General features: G+C 38.6%; 1 protein-coding gene across 2 annotated transcripts; it reads right to left on the reverse strand.

Annotated features, from left to right (window-relative positions):
• Positions 1 to 12,720: 12,720 nt before the first annotated feature.
• Positions 12,721 to 14,460, reverse strand: LOC138139107 (pyruvate kinase-like). Of its 2 annotated transcripts, XM_069059272.1 has the most exons (2): positions 14,206 to 14,294; positions 12,721 to 14,147 (listed from the first exon to the last, which is right to left on the reverse strand). In XM_069059272.1, exon 2 carries the CDS (start codon positions 14,116 to 14,118, stop codon positions 12,745 to 12,747), a length of 1,374 nt encoding a protein of 457 aa, XP_068915373.1. In that variant the 5' UTR covers positions 14,119 to 14,147; positions 14,206 to 14,294; the 3' UTR covers positions 12,721 to 12,744. The 2 variants fall into 2 exon arrangements, with proteins under 2 accessions (XP_068915373.1, XP_068915372.1); XM_069059271.1 differs by having other exon boundaries at positions 12,721 to 14,460.
• Positions 14,461 to 21,436: the final 6,976 nt, after the last annotated feature.

The raw sequence follows: 21,436 nt of genomic DNA on the forward strand, positions 1-21,436 counted from the left end.
TTTCTCTCTTGTTGTGTTTCAAGGTCGCGTCAAGGTCGCGCCAAGTCTTAGTATAACTAAAGGGTAAGGAAAATTTTCAATTGCACAAGGTTTGACTGGTGGGAAACGATGTAGGAGGACGTCCTGAGGCTATCTAGCCAGAAAAAACGCGAAAATTCCACAAGTAGTTAAAGTGAACAATTACCGATAAGTTCTTGGTTTTAGAAATGACAAATTTTAGATTTGTGTTTTGATGTTGATAGTTTTTCTAATTGAAATCGTAAAGAAAAAATGATATGAAACTCGTGCATAAAATGTCTTTTTTGAACTCACTAACTTCAAAATGACATTTCGCAAACGCAGCAGTTAACCGCGAACGTAGATTTCGCGCACTAGTGCTTCAAAATCATCCAAAAAGCATTGGCCTTTTTGAGCATTCTGAAAATGATTTGACTTGATAATAATGAAGTCTGGTCTACAAAACGTCAATTCGAAAGAATGAAAATAAATCGCTATTAATTCAATTGACACTTGGGCAAGCGCCATCTATTCACTAAATTGGGAACTATTGGGTAATAATTTAAAAATGCTAATGTTCGTTTCAAAAAATATTGTACAAACCTCGATGCGCGAAGACGTTTCGGCACATTCGCGCAAATAAAACACTCGCTCTTTCGTCGCTTGTGCCTCAAATAATGCGCTCATGTGCGAAAAATATCTTCTCGCACTCGGTTCGTAAATAACTATTTTTTCATTCAAAAAGTACTACTTTACCCACTTGTTGCATAAATTACTATTTCTAGCGGAAAAATTGCCCTCAACAACAAGGAATGAATTTGTGCAAACATTTAATAATGACTTTTGTAACAATTTTTTCTTTTTTGTACCATACCACCACAAATACTATTTTTCTGAGATTAGATTATTTCTTTTGGACCATTTTTTTTTTGTATTGCTCTGCTGTCCCATTCACAAAGGAAACTTCTGCTAGGTAACTGACTAATTTTTCAAAAATAAATATGAAAAAATTAATATTGGTTCATATCAGTTCATTTATTTGAAAACAGTATGTGATAACTCAAAATAATTTACCTACTAAATACACGCTTTCGACACAACAGCTACAGTGAATCAAACCTTTAGACATTTTTATGTCTAACTGTGTAATTATTTCTTAAAATTATCGTGGCTCAAAGAGTTCGTTGTTAAAAGTAATTGTAGCAAGAGTCAACTTTCTGTCTTGGAATTGTACTAAATTAACATAATTGGTGCTTCCAACATGATTATGCTGGAAAAATCACTAAAACCTTCCAAAATTATTTTTGAATTATTCATAAAAATGAGTCGGGATTTAGGGAGAGTCATTAGGGGAAACAAATGGGTGACACAGCCATTGTACAGAATTATTTTGCATTGTGTTAAGTTGGAAAGACAGTTTTTAATGTCATAATTTATCATTTACAAACTTAAAATTGAAATTGAAATTTCATCAGTTCAATATTTTGTACATTTTGAAATCAATACAAGTCTAATTTGGTTGACGGAAAAAAAGGATTAATATGTATGTATTTCGTCTGATTTCTTAATTTTTGCAAAATTTCTTATTTCTTACGGTTTAAAAATAAACTGTAAACATGCCACTTAAACTTAGCTTGACAGTTAAAGATAATTTACAAATTTTCGGCTTTTTTCAATTAAAATCGTTGGGTCGTGCAAAAAATAGTATATGCACCTCGGGAGTGTATGATTTTTACCTTCAGTGCTTTGTAGAACCCTTGGGCTTCGCTCTCGGGGTACAAATTGCACCTCGGGTAAAAATCATGCACTTCACTCCCTCGGTGCATAATTTACTATTACAATATCGTCTCATAATTTTTTTTTCTAATTCAGTTACGAAAAGCAACCATCGTGATATTTCATTTTAGTTGTCAAACGTATTTCATTTAATAACTACTCAAAAAAGTGACATTATATTATCACTGTGTTAAAAAGTGACATTATATTATCACTAGTGTTAAAAAGTGACATTAGTATTATTATCCCGGAAAATTATTGAAATAGCAGATTTAAACAGGATTTTAATTAGAATGTGTGCTTTTCGTAACTAAATTAGAAAAAATCTTGTATGAAACACGTAGCAAAATGGCTATTTTTTTCCACACGACATGTTGGACCACGAGTGTCAACAAGATTTTGCAACTCGTTGCATGAATAGCTATTTTTACAGGGATTAGAGGTGTCAATTTAATTTCGACTTTCACGGCTGGAAGCCGCCCCCGTCGTCGGCGTCCATTTTTCTCCACTTGGCCGTAAATAAAATCGGCGAAAGCCCGAAGAAGTGGGGCCACTCGACTTAACCGTTCGGTCACATAATCTCCAATAAAGAGACCATAGCCCCGAATAACTGCGACCGATAAGGGCAAGAACTGGATACCGCGTCCGAGCCCGATCCGTCCCCAGGTGAAGCCCCCAAACGTCCGTCAAGTCCGACGTTTTCCGACGTCGGCGTGGGGCGAGCGTCGCGACGACGTGAAGACAAGTTTCTCTCCGACCCGTCTCCGGCTTATCTCCGTCCATTTCACGTCGAGAGAGCCGGGATTAAAGTTCTGGACGTTGTCCGAGCCTTTATTTTATTTTGATTCTTATTTTATTTGGTGGAAGAAGTAGTATGGCGCAATAAAGGGGTCCGAATGCGAGGCGAGAGCCGAGAGAGAGAGAGGAAAAAACACAAAACGAATCCGAAAACGTCACGTGATGGCACTTCATAAAGGGGATGTTAAGAAAGAGATCAAAGGGTGTTATGGCGTGACGGCCGCAGAAGTGCCAACACTGTGAAAATAAAATCGCACCCTTTCAGACGTGTTCCCTTTTTAATTCGTTGGCCTTACAAGATCTAAATCCGACAGTGTCATATTTTACGGGCTGATCGAGAGTGCTTTGTCGTTTTTGTTTAATCCACACATCTAGCCACCTCGGCTTCCGGTGTGTTGTGCCCTCTATGGAGCCAGACGTACAAAGCACTTTTAATACGTTTTTGATACATTCAAAGAGAGACCAGGTCCTGCAGCGAGCCCTTGGAAATTGGTTCGTTTATGTTGCGGTACAATCGCCATAATGACAGATCAACGAACTTGCGTTCGCCATAATGGCTCATAAATCCCCTGTGTCGAATGCTGTGACGGTTTTGTACGGACGAGTCGTCCTTTTTCAATTTTTTTTCTTTCTGGTCGTCCTTTACCCACCACATAATTTATAATTCAGTGACGTCACTTTTAATTTTACGCCGTCGACGTCACTGGGCACTGTTAAATTTTGAACAGGAACACGTGCCGACCCTTTGTCGTCCGAAATTCGGTGAAAAAGTGCGGTCCATTTCGGTTTTAATGACCGGCAGTTGGCTACGAACACTGCAGATTATAAAGTCTTTACAAAAGTTCGGATGGCGTGGGGCGGCGGTCGCCGGGAATGGGGCGGGGGCGGCGCGGGGCATAATCTGTACGGACGTATGCGGACCTGGTGTTGATTGCCGAATTGAAGGGCCGAGGTGAGGAACAACGGCCACGGTTACGCACAACATTTAAGCCTATTAAATCCTTACGGATGGTCGTTATCGTCGGGGATTTACGGCGGAAATTGGCTTAATTTTTTCGGGGGAAAGTGCAAGCGGTGGCCGCGGATTGGCCGATTAACGGGAATTTTCCAAATTTCAAATGTTTTCGGGGTGAAATTTGTTGACGCATTGCCGATACAGAATTTCCACGACTTATTCGAATTCGTGTACTTAGGAATTTGTAAGGTTTGGGCAGGTAAAAAAATAGCTGCTTCATGTTTTCTGAAAAATTGAAATATGTAACTGAAGAGGCAGTAATTGAAAATTGACTGAAACCAAAGTGCAAACAATTACCTAAACAGGTTCCCAGAAATTTAGTGGAAATAATACAAGAACGTGATAAGAAATTAAAGAAAAGGAAGTAGGTACACAGATCAGAAATGTTCAACTGTAAAATAAAAAATACATTTGGAAGGAAAATGACTTATACAGAAAAATTAAAAGTACCAATGTCAACTGAAAGATAAAAGTACAAAAGAGTATACCAGGAGGAGGAAAAAAGCGAGATAGAAATAGAAACGAGAACATGTTTACAATCATGTTCTCGTAAGTACAGAAAATGTTCAAATGTTTCATTTAGATTTTTGCTTCTTGATGTTTCTTTCTCTTTTGTGTGTATTAATTGTCTATTTTTATCAAACGATAAAATGAAATAAACATGATTAATAATTTAATTCGCTTTTGTAAACTTGCAAAATGCATCATTTAGATTTTGGTTTTGTAATAGTATACCGGGTGGCCCAACACTTACCATTATTATTACGTATTATGATACAGGTCTAATAAGAAGAATTTTGTAGCACGCTCGGGTTTAGGGCATGACGAGACCATGAAGGAGTTATACCCTATTTTTTATATTTTGCGCGTTTAAAAAATGGCAGTAAGAAGTTTTTTTATAAGCTATTAGTTGTTTTAATATAATAAATGGTACAGGTTCAGCAGTCACCTCCTTTTTGAAAACAAAATGTAGAAACTATCAGGCCAAAAAAGCCACAACTTTTCCAAGAAACGATGTTTGCAAGTTTTTACTGGAAGCCGCGGACCAAGAAAGAGTAGATCCTTCAGAAAGTGGTACCGATGATGGGCATATTCGGTGGCTGTCGTTGTGATGAATTATGTAAAATAATGAATTGTTATACATAGTTATTATTGGTATGTATGTAATTATTTTCAATATACAAATTCTTTTTCATAAAATCGAATTTCAATTATGCGTGAGTAAAAGTGAGTGAGCGAAAGTGCGTGAGCGAAAGAGAATGAGCGAAAGTGAAACCTTCACCCACTGCTAACCATGGATACAGACTCACTTTCTAGGGAGGTATCGAACAAAAGTAAGTTGAAATACCTTTTCCGAAGTAATCTGTGTCAATAATCGTTGATATAGAAATGGTTAATTGTTCTTGTTTCGTTGCTATCATAAATTGTGTATAAATGACTATTTATCATTGTTCAAAATGTAGGTGAATTTGTTGTTACCTAAGCAACCCTTAAAGTTTTAGTGTTTTAAAGGCCCTTTTTCGCACGCAGTTTAGTGTCAAAAACAGGGATTATGGTTCAGGTATAATAAAAAATCCCTTTTTTTTTAGTATTTTGTCACTCTTTATTATTGGGAAATGAAGCACCAAAAATTTCCAGTTACTGTTTTTTCCTACGTCGAACGTGTTAAATTTTCACCGAAGATGTTTAAACATTTAAAAACCTTAGCCATCAACGTCAAAGTCGATAGATAACGTAAATAATTCAATATCAGTTTTGTTGGCAACACACCAAAACAAAACAACCGAAACATTTGGGCAAACGACAATCGCCTCACCTAATTTTTCGCCATTTTAATACTCCGTCGCTAAACGTAACACTTTTTTCGTCGAGCCTTTCAGGAATAATGAGCAATTTTCGCGCCGAATCGGATTTATCGGCCAGAACAATCCGCCGCGCCCCAGTTATTAGTTTTTTTCTTCGGCTGGGAAAAAAAAAATAAAAAATGAAAAGGGTACTTACGTTTATTAAATCGTGCATCGCGCAAATGGAAAACCCGAATTGAATAAACTTGCTACCACTTCAATAAATTGGTTATATCTTCTTTTGAGTTAGATAATAGAGGCACTCCTGGCTGCGGGCAAATAAATAAAATTTTTGCATCGCTCTCGCCGACTCCGTGGTTTGAATATCCGAACGGGCGATTTCCATCGCAAAGAACAAGTTCCAGAAAAGAGGGCCCACCAGACACGAATCAATTATCCGCTCGCGGGGATTTTCTTAAGCTTCTTGTTTTGTCTTCGGAACGGCCCCTCGTCAAGACGTAATAAATCCGGGGATATAAGTGGATGAAACGCCTGTTTAACAAATTAGCTACTTATCACTTGAAAGAGTTCGCCGCCGCCGCCGCCACCGCCGCTTCCGGCGTCGACCCAACAAACGAAGGGCTCTCCTGATTTCCCGTTTTCGCGGCAATCTTGGATTCTTTCCTGCCTCGTTTAATCCAATTAAAACGGAAGCGACCGCAGAATTTTAAGTGGATTATCGGGGAAGGCTCGAGCAACACTTTATTAATCGACGAACGAATTGCGGATAAACAACGATTACGAGGCAAAGACGACAGAGATTCACGGAGAAAAGAGGAAAGGGAGGTACAGCATTAAGGCCGCACTATGTAGTAAAACTTCAGACTGACAATTACTTGGAATTGTGAAAAGGAATAAAAAGTAACACTGAATATTGATGTCATATGGTGAGTACGAAAACGTGACAAGAAGGTAAAAAAATATCTAAATATTGCAATAATTAAAAAACAAATAATATTTATCTGGAGGAACGAATGAAGTTGATAAGAAGGAAAAGGTCACAATAAATCCTTATCAGTGTGTCTCGTAAACTATTATTAAAATTCTGTGGAAATTCTTCTGTGGAATCTTTAGAAATAGTCTGAATATTGTAAAGTGAAAACATCAATTATTTTATTATGCTTTTGTAAAAAAATTATAAATTATAACATCTTCAGTACCTTATTTTCGAGTTCAAGAATACTTTTGTTATTGTGGAAATAAGCACGAGTCGCAGACTAGAAAGAAGTATAGTAAAAAGCGAGGAAAAATTTATGAAAACTAATTCACATGCACCTGGAAGATTTTCTAACAATCATGATGTCTGTTGAATTAGGTTATGTTTTTCTAAGTGTCAGGTTATAAATTGCGTCGTCAATATCTAGTGCATTGTTGTCAGTTTTACTAGTTTGCAAAAAGAATACTCAGACACCTTGGGAAATTCGGCAACACATTATATACATTTTGATAAGTTCACATGTTAGGCACTTTAGTGACGAAAATCAAACAGAATATCCAACGTTAAAAAACGAAATCATAGCCTCCCCTTATGCCAAAACAACGAGAACGGTGTTTACATAGGACGAGATTTTACAGGCAATATCAAATATAGTCTATTTTTTAATCAAAGAACCACGACCTGTTGATTTAGGTTTGTAAATATAAAATTTTACTAAATTTAGGGAATTTAATGATATCTATTGGCTATACTAGCCACGTCTGTCATTTTTAATGTCCTTGAAAGTACGCAAACTCGCATCTAAAATTTGAAGGTGTTATTAAAAATGCTCGCAAAGTAAGACATTTATTAAACTCTCAAAATAGTTGTTATTAACTTTATTAACATGCTGCGCTGTTAATATCTCTAATAACCTCAATTTTTATACGATGAGAGTTTTTACCCTATATCAAAAGTGTACAATGTCAGCTCTACATATTTTGGGTGTAAATTGCGGTGTTGTGGTTCTTTGATTAAAAAATAGACTATACCTAATTCCTTGAAGAGGTGTATTTATTTTAAATATCAAACGTGTTGGAGTTTTCATGATAAGATTCATTCAAAAATATTTTAGTCAATAGCATGTACCAAAAATTTCTTGAAATGGTCAAAAATTGTTGCTATAACAACCATCTGTTTTTGTAAGTTCTTAACTATTTCAATCAGAATATAAACATTTTAACAATCAGATAAATGTTCTAAATTCGATTTAGTCAGTTTAGAAAGTATCAGAAATTTCGTAGAATTTTGTAAACGTCGTTGCAGACTTTATCAATACGACGTGATTATAATGATGATCGATGACGGTTAATTGATGTTCTTTTGGTTAGCAATTTCATCAAAAATCCAACCGCCACTTGTTTTCGATTTTTTCCAAAACGTGAAGACACTGATCTGATCAGATTCGTCGAAATAACGTTAATTTGTCCCAATTTCGCTCGGTTTTCAGGTCTTCGGGATGGAGTTTTACCAACATTAGCAACCGTCGTCTTTGTTGTTAAAAAATCTGGCGGAACGTCCTCTCCGCAAACGGGGGCACTTTTACAGCCCCCGCATAAAATTTTTGGGCACAAGTAGCTACCGGTCGGCAGATTTCAAAGGGCAATAAAAATATAAAATTCCCTCGGTCCCGCGTCCCGATTAAAGGGGTCAAACTTTTACAATCCTCTTTATGATTTACTGCCCTAACCTAGTTTAAATATAATTAGGAGTGTTTCCCCGGGACTTTCCCCCATAAAGCACAATAAACATCGACCGATTTTTACAGCATCAGGTAGCGCATTTACACAATAAAATTTGGAATTTTTGTCGGCACTAGTTCCGTGTAAATCAGGAGGCGACAATTTTATAGCGATTTCTCGATGACGATCGTCGTCTCTCTCGCTCCGGGCGGGCACGATTCCGGCACTCCGGTCACGGCTGTAATTTGGCGATGGAGCGGCAAGGGAAATTGCCAGCGTGCAGCTTCCGTGACTTAATGAGCGGCAGCGCCTCAGGACTGTCCGCCGCCGCGGCAGCCACCTGACCGTCCCCGGAATGCCCGGAGTGCTGCCCTTTTCATACATAATAGAGCCCGGGGGCCGATGTTGCCATGTTGTGGAGCCCGGAACAAGCCGCCGTCGAACGTTTGTTATCCGAAAATTGACAACCAGACTGACGCTGACGGATGACATTAGGCTGACTTCACGACGTAAGATTTGACACACGTGACCTTCAAATGTCTCGCGATCGTTTCGATCCCCTCGCAATATTGCGTCTATGAAAATAAAACTTTTAAAAAATACGAAAGGGCAAAAAACGCTGTAAAAACGAACAGTTAGGTGGGAGATGAGTAATAAAACGACGATTTATTGGTTTTCTATTGCGGTCTAAAAAGTTCCCAAATTTTTACCGTTCGGTGCAGTGAAATAATAAAACTCCCTCTATAAAAAACTGTATTTTTTTTCCTCAAAAAACGGCTACAATAAAAGAAGGGTTGGCTCAGTTGGGTCTTGACGCAATAAATTGTGCAATGCCGTTACTTTCTCGAAATGCCAAATTAGTTTGGCTCAGCCCTTTCGGAAAAATAGTGAAAGTCAGGATTAGAACATTGTAGGCAAGTTCGGCAGGACTGCCATTAAATAGATACGGTCTATTAACGGTCGAAGTGCAATAAGGGAACAACGATGACGCAATAAGATCTTGATTACTTCACTGGAGTGGTTATGAAGGGTAACGGCGAACTTACTAACTGAGGGTCTCTATGACTCTTAGATAGCCTAAGGTGTCTATTAAGATGCTGGTATAATGCTCTTCAATTACATGTAATTCCGTTCAGGATAAGCTATTAGGAGGCGAATTACCCATATCGGGTTTTGATGGTGTCCCTACACGAAAAAGGGACTACCTGTGATTTTTGTCCCCGGGACAATGCACCAACAAGTATTTTTAATAAAGCGCTCTCACGCTTGAGGGTCAGTGTTTGGAGTGTTTACTAAAATTTGCAAAGGCACCAAATTGGATTAACCCTTTCGGTGTTTACGGTCTCTCTGTAGGCATCTACTAAGTATCCTCATGTTGAAGGACTGATAAAAGCTGGAACATCCTCAAAGGATGCCGACCCAAGATGCTGACCGGAATTCCTCCAACCAAAAATTCTGCAACATTTTTTTGGATTTTTTCTTTTTATCTGCCCGCGGTTCCGGATTTCTACTATTCAAAAATAGTTATTTATGCAACAAGTGAGTAAAGTAATACTTTTTTTTACGAGAAGGAAAATTTGCCGCACAAGCGCAGCGAGTGCGCAAATCCGCCGAGTAAAAAAAAGATATTTTACTAACGAGTTGCATACAAATTTTTTTTGCCGCCCGTAAATTTAGATAACAATTTTTTCTCCTGTTTGAACCCGTGAACCTTTAAAACGCGAGTAAAACCAGCGTTTTAAATTGGCCTACTCATGTCAAAAAAATCCCAATTTACATACGGACTCGTTAAAAAACTACTAATTATGAATGAAAAATTTTATAATTGCCTTAAAAAATGATACGCTACGGCACATTTTTTAACGCTTCTTGACCGATTCAAAAATCACATTTTTTATGAACGCAAACGAATGAAAAAACTTGCACTTTTTTTGACGGACGTTAAAAAAATTATTATACAGACGACAATAGACAAAAATGGTGATGATTTACATTTAAAGAAACATTTTCATTTTAAATCTCTTCGGGAAACGCTCGGTATACTTGATAAATTAACTAACACATGTTTTTAATTTGTTGTCAAATTATTATTTTTTTAATCACGATGTAGAATAAGCATAAGAACTTTGCCAATTTAATTTTTGATTTTATTAACTCATTTACAGAGCCGCATAAATTTTGTTCAAATTAAAATACCTGTAACTAATACGCCCATGTAAAGAGCGTTCAAAAAAGGTGTCGTCATGTGACCTAGTTCTGGTGCTTGCTTTTGTTTCCGTTACTGTATAGCGTAGGTTCATCAGCTCTCAAACCATAGATGTTAAACGTCATTTATTCAACGAACAAATAGTAGTGTGAATTATTTCTTTTACGAAGAGTTATTTAGAACTAACTAAGGATAGTTTCCCTGGTTCTGTTAGTGCTACATGATGATTTTTACTTTAAAGTAATTATTTAATTGACAACAAAAAGTATGGTTATGTATCTGACATGTCAAAGCATGCGTTTGTAATGTATTGAGAAATCCATGGCCTGCTTGATCGTACATTTTTGAACATTCGATATTGTGTAGGTTTATTTTCCCAACTATTATCGACATTTTAATTAAAAAATTGGTTGTTTTGAAAGAATCACAAGACTGACATGTGCGAAATCTTGTCATCCTAATAGATCTTTTCTGTTATCCTTTAGGAAAATACATTAACCGTAAACGGTCAGTTAGGGGACAATAAGAAAACAATATTTCAATCGTCCCTGTCGCTTTTCAAACGTTCTGAAAGTAAAACTGTGAATAATCAATTCATTTCAGTCTTAGTGAAACAGAATAAGTGAATACGTCAACAGTCGGTCCACTATTGTGACAACTTGGGCCAGTTTAACCTACTTTCGAGCAAACTTTACGACTCATCCTGGTCAAAAGTGTCCCAAATTCTGGTTTATGGTTGACCTAATGAAATAGAAATTTTCTTAAAACTGTCACGACTCTCGTAAATCACGTTTCGTTTTCAATAGTAGGTATTGACTTTACGATTTAATTGGATGCTACTGGGAACCATAGTTCTCGAATAGTCTTTTCACTTTTTTTCGAAATCGGTACAACATAAGGAAGCTGATTTAAAAGAGGGAGTAATAAAAACGTTTGTTCCAACAATGGGGCGAGCTTTACGAGAATTTAGATCTATTTAACGCACCGAAAATATTTACGGCGGACACAAAACGGCAAGTTTGGTAAATGATTGTGTTTATTTTGGAAAAAATGGGACATTTTTGATTTTATCGTTGATGCATAGGAGATTGTGTAATCTTCACGAGCATAACAAATTATGATGAATTTAACATTTTTATTTAAAAGTTTCAACGGATTTGGAACGTGGGGACAGCAACCCTGATTCACCCCTAATTATAGATACTTGGGGCGCTTTTGTCCCTTATTTAAACGCAGTAAATGACATTTAACAGGTTGATACTGACGAGTCAATGACGTGCGTGCATTGTTAATCACACTTTACCCCAACCACCACAAAGTCAAGCACGCGGTGTACTCGAATCGAAAATTTCACTTTCGAATGTTTTCCAATTTACGTATCGATCAGTCGTTTCGTTTTTTCGAAAATCGTTTTTTGTCGACGGTGCGAGGGCATTGTTTCCGTCGGGTTTGTGATATGGAGTAGAGGGGATGAAAGCATTGTGTGCTCCCCTGTTCGGTAGGCCCTCGGTACCCGCTCTTGGCCGACGTGGTTGCTCAGTGGGAACGTTGCGGCCTGCCCTGGGGCGAACGTCCACGCGCCCCAAATCCACCACCGACTACGGTCTCACGGGGTGACTCATGTGCAGATCTGCTCGCACAATGAGAGTAATGGGGGGGACCACTCTGAATGGAGAGATTGTCTGATCCGAAAGCCGATATCGCCCGAAGAGCAATAATGAAACGCAACACAGGCCTGATCTTTATTTTAGAAGCGAGCATCGAAGAGGTGGTTATGGATTTTTTTATGAGGATTTGGCTGACTGGAAGCCGAAGGCGATTCCGCGGAAAGTAAAAAATAAAATGAATGTGTTGGCGGCAAGGCATTTAGGTCGGCACATAATCTACAAACGGCGAAATTTCATAACCGGTTAAACTAAAATTTCATTAAATTACGCGATCACCACGAAACTTGTTTGTTTTGGCAGTTTTCGCCCAAAACACTAAATGTTTTTCGAAAGTTGTTGCTTTTAAATAGTCATGCCGAATGCTCCACGTGCTTGTAAAATATGCGACAACATTCAATACTCATTTCCTTTAGAATTATCCTACTACGTCCACCCTTTAATAATTCTCACTACTTATCCAGTTTTGCCGACAACGACAACAACTTTTTTTTATTTCGAGACAACCTGTCAAAAATTCTTGTGTGTAAACCGGTAGCAAGATCGCATCCTGGCTCTTCTATTTAGTTGTAAAACTTGACAAATTTCCCACGTCACACAGTCGTCATCCCCGTATTAAAATATGAACGATAAGGTTAACCTGGTTTGTCACGGTTTAGGGATTTTTATTGTGGTCCGGAACTATACCAGGGGTCGACATGATTGAAACGTTAACCTGACATGTGACCTTTGTCGGTATAATCCGCAAAATTAAAAGCCCCGTCATAAAACATATTTTATTTCAACTTAATGAACTACCCGTCCCTGGGCCCCGTCGTCCTCGTCGGGGATGGTGTCGCACTCCGACGCGAACACCACCTCCATGCAGTTCCTGAAGCCGACGTTGTTCTTCATTCCGAAGACTATAACCACAGCGTCCCCCATCCTGATGTAGCCGTTGATCTTACCAAAGGTCATGCCGAGCTGCATCTTCTTCTCGACGTTCTGCGCGAAGGTGTCTTCGCTTTTTTGCACGTAGAAGATCGGGATGACTCCTTTGTAGATCATCAACTGTTTGGCGATTCGCCCAAATCTGGTCAGAGCTATGATGGGGCATCTGGGTCTGTAGGTCGAGATGAGTTTCGCCGATCGTCCCGTCGTCGTGAGGAGGATGATGGCGGCGGCGTTGCTCTTGAAGGACGCGTCGACAGCCGCCATCGCCACCGAGATAATCGGCTCGATCGGGGGCGGCTTCAGACTGACCAAGTTCTCGTACAGTTGCCTCTGGTAGATGGCCCCTTCTGCTGATTTGCAAATGAGGGAGATCGATTCCAGCAGGTCGGGGTCCGGGGGCAGCAACAAACCGTCGGCGCCGTCTATGACGGTGTTGGAGATGTCGTTCACTTGGGATTTGGTTATGGAGTGGCAGTTGATGGACGCCACGACGGGTTTACCCAGTTTGTTGCACTTGGCTATTATAGATTTCTGCAGTAGGAAGACGTTCTCTTTGGATGTCACCATGAGCTTCTCTCCGTCGATCAAAATGCCGTCCGCGTGTTTGACAATATCGTCGAAGATCTCCACAGTCGAAGCGTATTCCACCTTCACGAAAATCAGAACTGTGGGGCCGAAGATCTCTTTGGCGAGCTCGATCTTAGCTGGTCCGACGAAGATGATGTCGATATCGCATTTTTCGCCGATTTCGATGATTTTCTCGTGGGACTCAGTTTTGGGCATGTCGACGGGGACGTTTGGCAGCTTGACGGAGAGGTTGTCCACCAACAATCCAGCTTTTTCGATTATGCAGTTGATGATGTCTCTCGCCACTTCCAAAGCGGACATGCGAATCCTGTCATCTCCCAGAATCAAACTGTCTCCAGGTTTCACTACGTTGGAAATGTTTTCGTAATTGACGTAGATGTACTCTTTGCTGACTCGATTGGCGAATTCGGGATTGGCGAGGACTTTGGTGGTTTGACCCTTCTCTAATTCAATCTCTTGGAATGGTTTTAGTAACTTCCCTGTGACAATCTCTCGTTCAGAGATGTCCACAGCTATGCCCAAAGGGTAAACGCGTCCTATCTTCTTCCCAAAGTCTTCGTTAACCGTCCTGATCAAATCAATAGTGTCTTGGACTTCTTGGACGGTGAAGTAGTCCAGTTTGATCAGCGCCACTGTCATTCCAGCTTTCAGAAACTCTTCTATATGTTCTATGGATATGTTTGGAGGGATTATCACTGAAAACTGAGTCAGACGTTTGCGTCTCACTTTGGACTTCTCATGGAGGCTGCTCAAGTGATCCAGATAGTTGTCAGCGTAAGCCGCTTCCAGTTGGTTGTTCAAAAGTTTTCCATCTGCAGTGCTGTGGAATTCGATCATCCACGGCAACTTGGGACATTTTCCTACACCTTGCACTATTGTGTGTTCCATTTTTGCACTGATAATTTTGATGGATCGTCCGAAATGCTGTCAAATAATGTCACAATTGATAAAAATCAACCCCTGTGTCACACTCAATGGCTCGAAATTTCAATAGTCCGAACGCTACATCAATATACCTGTCCACACATCGAAGAAAGCCGTGCCTGTTGCTTTGTACTCCTGGTGATATATGCGTGCGGCATTTCCGTTTCTCCGCGGGGTGTAATTCGAAGGTGGATTTTCGTAAGATGTGTCGATAATGCTGTTGACCCGACCGAGTCTGGCAAGTTTGGCGATGGGGAAAGGGTCGCGTGCACCCCCTCAATCATATCGCACCCTCTAATATCCTGCGACGTCCTTGATAATGCAACAACACCCCTCCGAGTCCTGCCCGGCATGCATAAGTAACGGGGACCAACGTTGCCAACTGCACAAGACGGACGTTAAATATTGATGCTGAGCAGGACCGATGCAAATTTTTACAGGAAGAGCGAAGACGGATCAGTTGGCTGGGATTTCAGGAAATGAAATGGTCGCGCTGTCGACAAAAGTCTTGATAAAAATATTACGAATTTTTCGAAAGAGCCAAATTGGCCAAAATTGTGAACAAAGCGAATAATAATAATAATAAATTGTAGGAAAGAGTCCTTTTAGGTTAGATTAAAGCTTCTCTCTGAAGAGTGCAGAGAGAAAATAATAGCAATAATAATATAATAATTAAAAAAAAATCCGATATACAGGGTGTTTCTGAAATAGGTGCATTAATTTTAACTGGTAATAGAACTCGTCAAAAGGAACAACTTTTCTATCTACCATTTTGCCGAAAAACGATGTTTAATTCCAAAAAAAAATTGGAGATTTTTCACTAAAATAGCCCCACGCCACTAAATATTGCAATAGCTAATTGAGATCAGCGCTAATATGAAAAAAACATCCATTTTCATCCAGAAAACGTGTTTTAACACCGAAATCGAAATTCAAATAAATCTACCCGGATAGCAAAAAATCCACTTCGTAAGAATCTGGTTGTTTCACGTTTTTAGGTAGCTTAGCTTTGGAGATATGAACGGTTTTAGGAAAATCTTTCCTAGTTTTTTAAGCCATTACGCAACGTTTTTCGCCAAAATGGCAGAGAGAAAAGTTGTTCCTTTTGATGAGTTCTATTACCAGTTAAAATTAATGCACCTATTTCAGAAACACCCTGTAGTGCGAAATTTTTGGTAAGCATTATACAGGATGTCTCAAAATTCGCGAATTCCGAATTCAGATCGTTGTAGGGGATCACTTCAGTAGTTCAAATATGGAAATTAAAAAAAAATCGGGAGTCCCCCCACAAAGATACATTGGTCTGAAGGTGCACTCTTTGAAGTGCGTTTTCTTCAAACACAGGCTGAAAAGTGCAGTGTTTATTGTTATTTAAGGTGTAGATGATTGTAGAAAATAATAACGAAAAACAATTTTTTGAAAAATAGCTTTACTTTGGAGTAAAAAAATCTTAAATTTTTGTAATTTTTCTCAAAAATGGAACGGCAACGTAGCTAGAATAGTATTTTGTCACTGTGGATATGAAGGCTGCTATGTATTGGACAAAATTAAAGTGCTTATATCTTCTTCAGGAAGAGTGATTTTTTTTTCTAAGTATTTTTCGAGCTCCACTGGGTCCTTCCCTACCACGCTCTGAATTCGGAATTCTCGAATTTAGAGACACCCTGTATAATAATATGCTATTTAAAACAAAAAAGCTGCTGTCATTTCTGACAAAATGGAGAAGATCATTAAGAGAATATAAATTCAAGTGTTTGGAACAATTTGTTTCTTCTTGAACAAAATAAGAGTGCCCTTCGGGGTCTTCGAAGAACCCTTAATGGTTCTCGTGCCGCTTTTCGTGGAACCTGGCGAAGGTCCGACGTTTGAGCTAAATAATAATTATAATGACAATTTGACAAGAAAGAATGCATTATGGTGTGACGTGTCGACTGCCCCCCACCTTCTGCCCCATGAACGCTCCATTTGTGTTCAGACGTGTCCCACTTTCTAAATTTACAGCCCCCGTAAAAATTTTCCGCGCGACAAGCTTCCAATTGCCGAGGCCTTCGCCGCATACACCTTGATCATGTCCACTTACATTTTTAAAATCACCGTTGGGAAAAATTTGCCTTTCAAATGGCGTCAAAATATTGAAACAATTATGTAAAAGCCCGATCCTCGTCGCGCCCCTTCTTCTCTCCTATCAATTTGGAACACTTCAGATCTAGTATAACACATATTGTTAATCAAATCACTTCACTGGGGTCATGTGCAGGGGAAACAGTAACATTAGGGGGTACACGCCGAGATGGGGAAAATACGACCCTCGCGAGCTTCCACCGGCAAGGAGACGTGTCCGGACAAGTCGGCTCATTCCAGGGTTCGCCACATTTTTTCCAAAGGGAAAGGGTGATATTTTTAGAAACGGAAGACGCGGCGAGGTCGGGGTGATTGTGGGGGATTCGCGGTGAAGCTCGGAGGTCAAGGGGCGGCGGATCGAGTGGGTTCACCTCGACCATTTTACACTGAGCTTGCTAATAATGATAGCCGGGCAAGCCGCTAGACCAAAGCGGTATCCCGTTCTCTAAAGCTCCGGTTAGTTGGGGGTTGCTTCTGTAAAACAATTGATAGGGGCAAAGAAAACTTCCCGGGAAAAGGGTTAAAAGCAAGACGTAAAATACATCTGTAGCGATATTTAAGGGTAAAATCGCAACAGAAATGTCTGTTATTAAAACAAATCGATCAAATTGAAATAAACTGGAGTATTCTCACGATTGAGACAATTTTTGGCTGTACTGGACCGACAGATTTGGATTTTTTAAAGAAATTAATACATTTTAGTGAGGTCGTAGATTTTCGACATCCAGAATTAAAATTGTTTGTGGTGATGAATAATTTCTGGTAAAAACACCTCCCTTCGTGATCGACGAGTCGTAAATAATGGATTAAGTTTTCAAAAAATTTTAACTGAGTGAGACTTATTAGCAAAAATGACGTAAAAAATAAATAATACGTGATTTATTTATGGGCAAAATAAAAGTACACGTCTATAAAATTAAAAGTTGAAACGGACTGAACCATTCATTTTGAATTGCGAATCCTGTCGGGTGATAAAATTTGCAGGACTATCGATTGTTCAAATTAATTTAATTTTCGATTGGAATTGTTGCTAATTAGGTGGTGCATTACCGGTACAACACGGTGTTTAGGTTTGGGATTGATTAACGGAAGGATTTTTTTAGTTGACTTAATTCATAATTTGAGGTTGCCCGAGGGTTATGGCATTTCTCACGGCGAGCCCGGTCGAAAATGAATGAATGCCAACCCATATACACACCACATAAGAAGCCAACAAAAACATTAATAAATCAAAAACGAACAAGGCAGCGTTGAAGGTATATAAGTTGCGTAAGGTCGGACAAATCCATTAAAGAAACTTTAAGAATAGGAGTTTTGAAGTGGTGGAGTTGGAATTTCTGTACCGTACTGGGTACACCCCTAAGACCTATTCGATTCTTTTCCGGTGAATTGAACCGCAACGTGTAATGAGATTTATTATCGAAAGAATCTCCAAATATTTATTTAGGGGGTGACATTTAATACAAAGACGTTCGACTTCGGGCCGGAGGCGTTCAATTGGTGAATTTATCGTCTGTTATTGTGTGGATGGAAACGGACTGGAATTTTGAAAAGTCAAAATTGGAGCGGACAGAGCTTTTGTCGAGAGGGTGAAGAGAATGAGATTTAGCAATAAAGCACAAATAAACCATTCTATCATACCTTCTCACTTCTCAGACTTTTCTGGAGTTTTCAAAATTCAGTGAAAATTTATTTTGACTTTATGTACAGTTTGCACTTTTAGAATCCCCTGTGTTTGCATTGTTTGTATATTTATTTTGCGATTTTTAGATGTTTTAAAAGGGTGGTCACGCATTGCACCACCATTAAAAGAAGTATCGAAAGTTCATTTAAATTTCTCTTCAAAGTTGGCGTTGAAGAGTCGATTGTGAACGTACCACGGATTACAGATCAGTAGATCACGAATCAGCTGTTTCAATCTAACCTCACTTTTTGCGTTGTTTGCGTTTTTACTTTGCAAACTGATGAGTGGTGCGTTCACAATCGACTCTTCAACCCCAACTTTGAAATGAACACCCGATAGTTTTTTAATCAATGCTATGCATCAGAAGAGGTCAATTTCCTCACAGTGTGAAATAAAAAATTTACGATTTACGGATAATTGTAAAAGAAGTCTAAATCTGCACACTTCAACATTTTGCGATTGTTACTTAAGTAGGTACACTAGATTATGCAACTTGTGTGTAAAGCACTTTTTACCGCGTGGGATTACAATACTTCCTCTCTGTGCTCGCGTGTGTAAACGTCCCACTTGTAAACTAGTGCATGTTGCACAAATAACGGTTTTAAATACCTACTTGATCGTACACTACACATCAATACATACAACATTTTTTCTTTTAACACCCAGTTCCTGATAATCAATAATTTTAAATTCAGTTAAACTTAAGCATGTAATTTATGAAACATGTTCTGCTTAACACCCACCGATGCCCAGACTTTTAAAAAACAAATAGCAAAAGTTAATCCGACTTTATTCCTTGTAACCTGCTGGCTGTAATTCAGCAAGATTTATAAATGTCTGGCAATACGAAAATATTCCGGTGCTTTGCCAAGTGTTTTGGGAAGTTGACCAAAACGCAAAACCCGACCGCAAGTCCAACACTCCTGCCTTTATGAGCCACAAGCCTGTCCATTAACATTTCAACAAATACATTTATAATCAATTTAAAATAAACAAATCTGTTTCTGCTAATGTACGAGTACATTATTATCAGTTGGTTAATTAAGAGGGTATAATGAAATGAACTAGCCATCGGCAAATTAATTTTATTTGAATAAATAAATAACATTGATAGAATTAAAAAAATATGAAGGTAGGTATGATTTGAATTGTTTTTTTTTTTGTAAAAATGACGTTGAATCTGAGCGGGCCGAACTAATTTAAATTTGCAGTCGAGCGCCCAGCCGTCACATTTTTGTTTTATTTTATTTTAATAAAAGTGACAAAATATCCACACTACACATGAATTTTAACAGGGTCCGCGGTTTCTGGCGAGTTAATAAACGCATTCACACCAAAATTGGCCTTTATAAAAGGTCCTCTGTAGGGACAGAATCGCCGGCCGATGGCAATATGCAGTCGGTGGAGCACAACATGTGATTATATGTTACCGAACGCCGCCGCGACGTCCCCGCCGTCCGTCTCTGTCGTCGGCACGGGATCGGGGAGCGGTGTCGCCGCCGCCGCGCGTCCGGATCGGTGCTTTTCCCGCAGCGGAGCTGCTAATTACGCCTTTGAGTTCGCGTCACAATCGCCCTAATCGCTAATCAAGTTAGGCTACCTGCCCAATCAAACCCTGCAAATATCGGCGGCTTTGCCCGCTTGTAATGAATCGATTTTTGCGCGTTTTGCTCCTGTTTTCGTTCGGCTTCTGCTAATTTTCGCTTCTGCTCCACACACTCTCTTGTTTGTTTTAATTTGTTTCTATCACTCCGGCCAGATCATCGACGGTAATGCGAACGCTTTGATTTTTTTTACATCAATATTTCAGCTTTTTGAGTCGCGCGTTTTGTGCCACTTCATATGCCATCCTCCAGACAAAGGGCAAATCGGAACATTTTCGACTCGACAGATCGTGATTAATCTCTATTGATTTTTCTTTCCGTGATGACGATGACCGAGAGACTTCGCTCATAAAATCGCTGCAAATGTAATATAAAAATTACTTAGAATTCAGACTTTTTTCCTTTTCGCTTTTGTTATTAGATATTTTTTTTTAAGAAGTTAGAATACCAAACAAAAAATTATAATTTGAATTTCGTAATGATAATAATATGTAATGGTAACAATAATAATGATAGATACAAAATGTTTCAAAAATGACATTAATGATAATCCTTGTTACTTTCTGACTTTACTCAAATTCAAAAAATCATTCCAGCTTGGTTGAAATATTGCAATAGGTTCAAAATTTATGAAGAGCCAAAGTCTTTGTATTTTAAAAATTGCAAATAAACCAATAATCAAAGTAGTAAAATTAGGGCTAGAATATTTAATTTACTTGTTGAATTATGTGTTATTGATACTAATTAAATGTATTTCTCCATTACAATCCAAGCAAATTTCCAAGTTTGACTCTTCTATGAGGATTAACAGAAAATTGATAATAGAGTTTTTTTGCTTGCATTTCAACATAGATCATGTAATGTAAATAATATGCTCAATTTTTAATGCACCCTGTATACATGGTGTCTCACCTAAGACTTTCGAGCCTAATAACTCAGTTATTTTCCAGCGGATTTTTGTGAAATTTAAAATGCAGATATTTTAGACGGTGAAGAATAAAATCCCATTAATGCAATCACCCAAGTATCTTAAAAACGTAATTTTTACATGCCTTTTTAAAATGTTGAATCAATTCAGATTTACATAAAGAATTGATCGTCAATAAAAAATGCTGTAGGGAAAAACTTGTCATTGAAAGACGCCTGGTTTGCAAGAAAAAAGCAAAAAACTGTGTTAAACCAGGCTGCAAATACAAAAACGTAGACGCGTATGAAACAAACGCGCAATTTTGCAGAATTTTGGTCATCCCTTTTCGCAGAAGCGCAGGTGACATATTTGACGTTTATCTTGTTAACCTTACAAACACTTACAAAGTTAAAGACAACATTTGGACGTAATTTATTATACTGGATGCTTTAGTTCTTCCATAAAGGACTAAAACACGATCTGGATATTTTAGCAAGGTAATTTAGTCACGTACGCTTCCTGTGTCTTCAAATAAATTGACGATTCTCTTAACCTTACATTTTGTAAAGCCTACATTTGGATAGTCTTCCACGAGAAAACGAACTGTGTCATTGAAGTTCTTACGACACCCTCCATAGGCAATTTTTTTTCCTTTTTCAACAATATTGAAATTTCTGCCGCTGTAGTCTATTTTTAGAGTATTTTCAATCAATTTTC

This window comes from Tenebrio molitor, chromosome 9, assembly GCF_963966145.1.
Source record: "Tenebrio molitor chromosome 9, icTenMoli1.1, whole genome shotgun sequence".
Classification (NCBI taxonomy): Eukaryota; Metazoa; Arthropoda; class Insecta; order Coleoptera; family Tenebrionidae; genus Tenebrio; species Tenebrio molitor.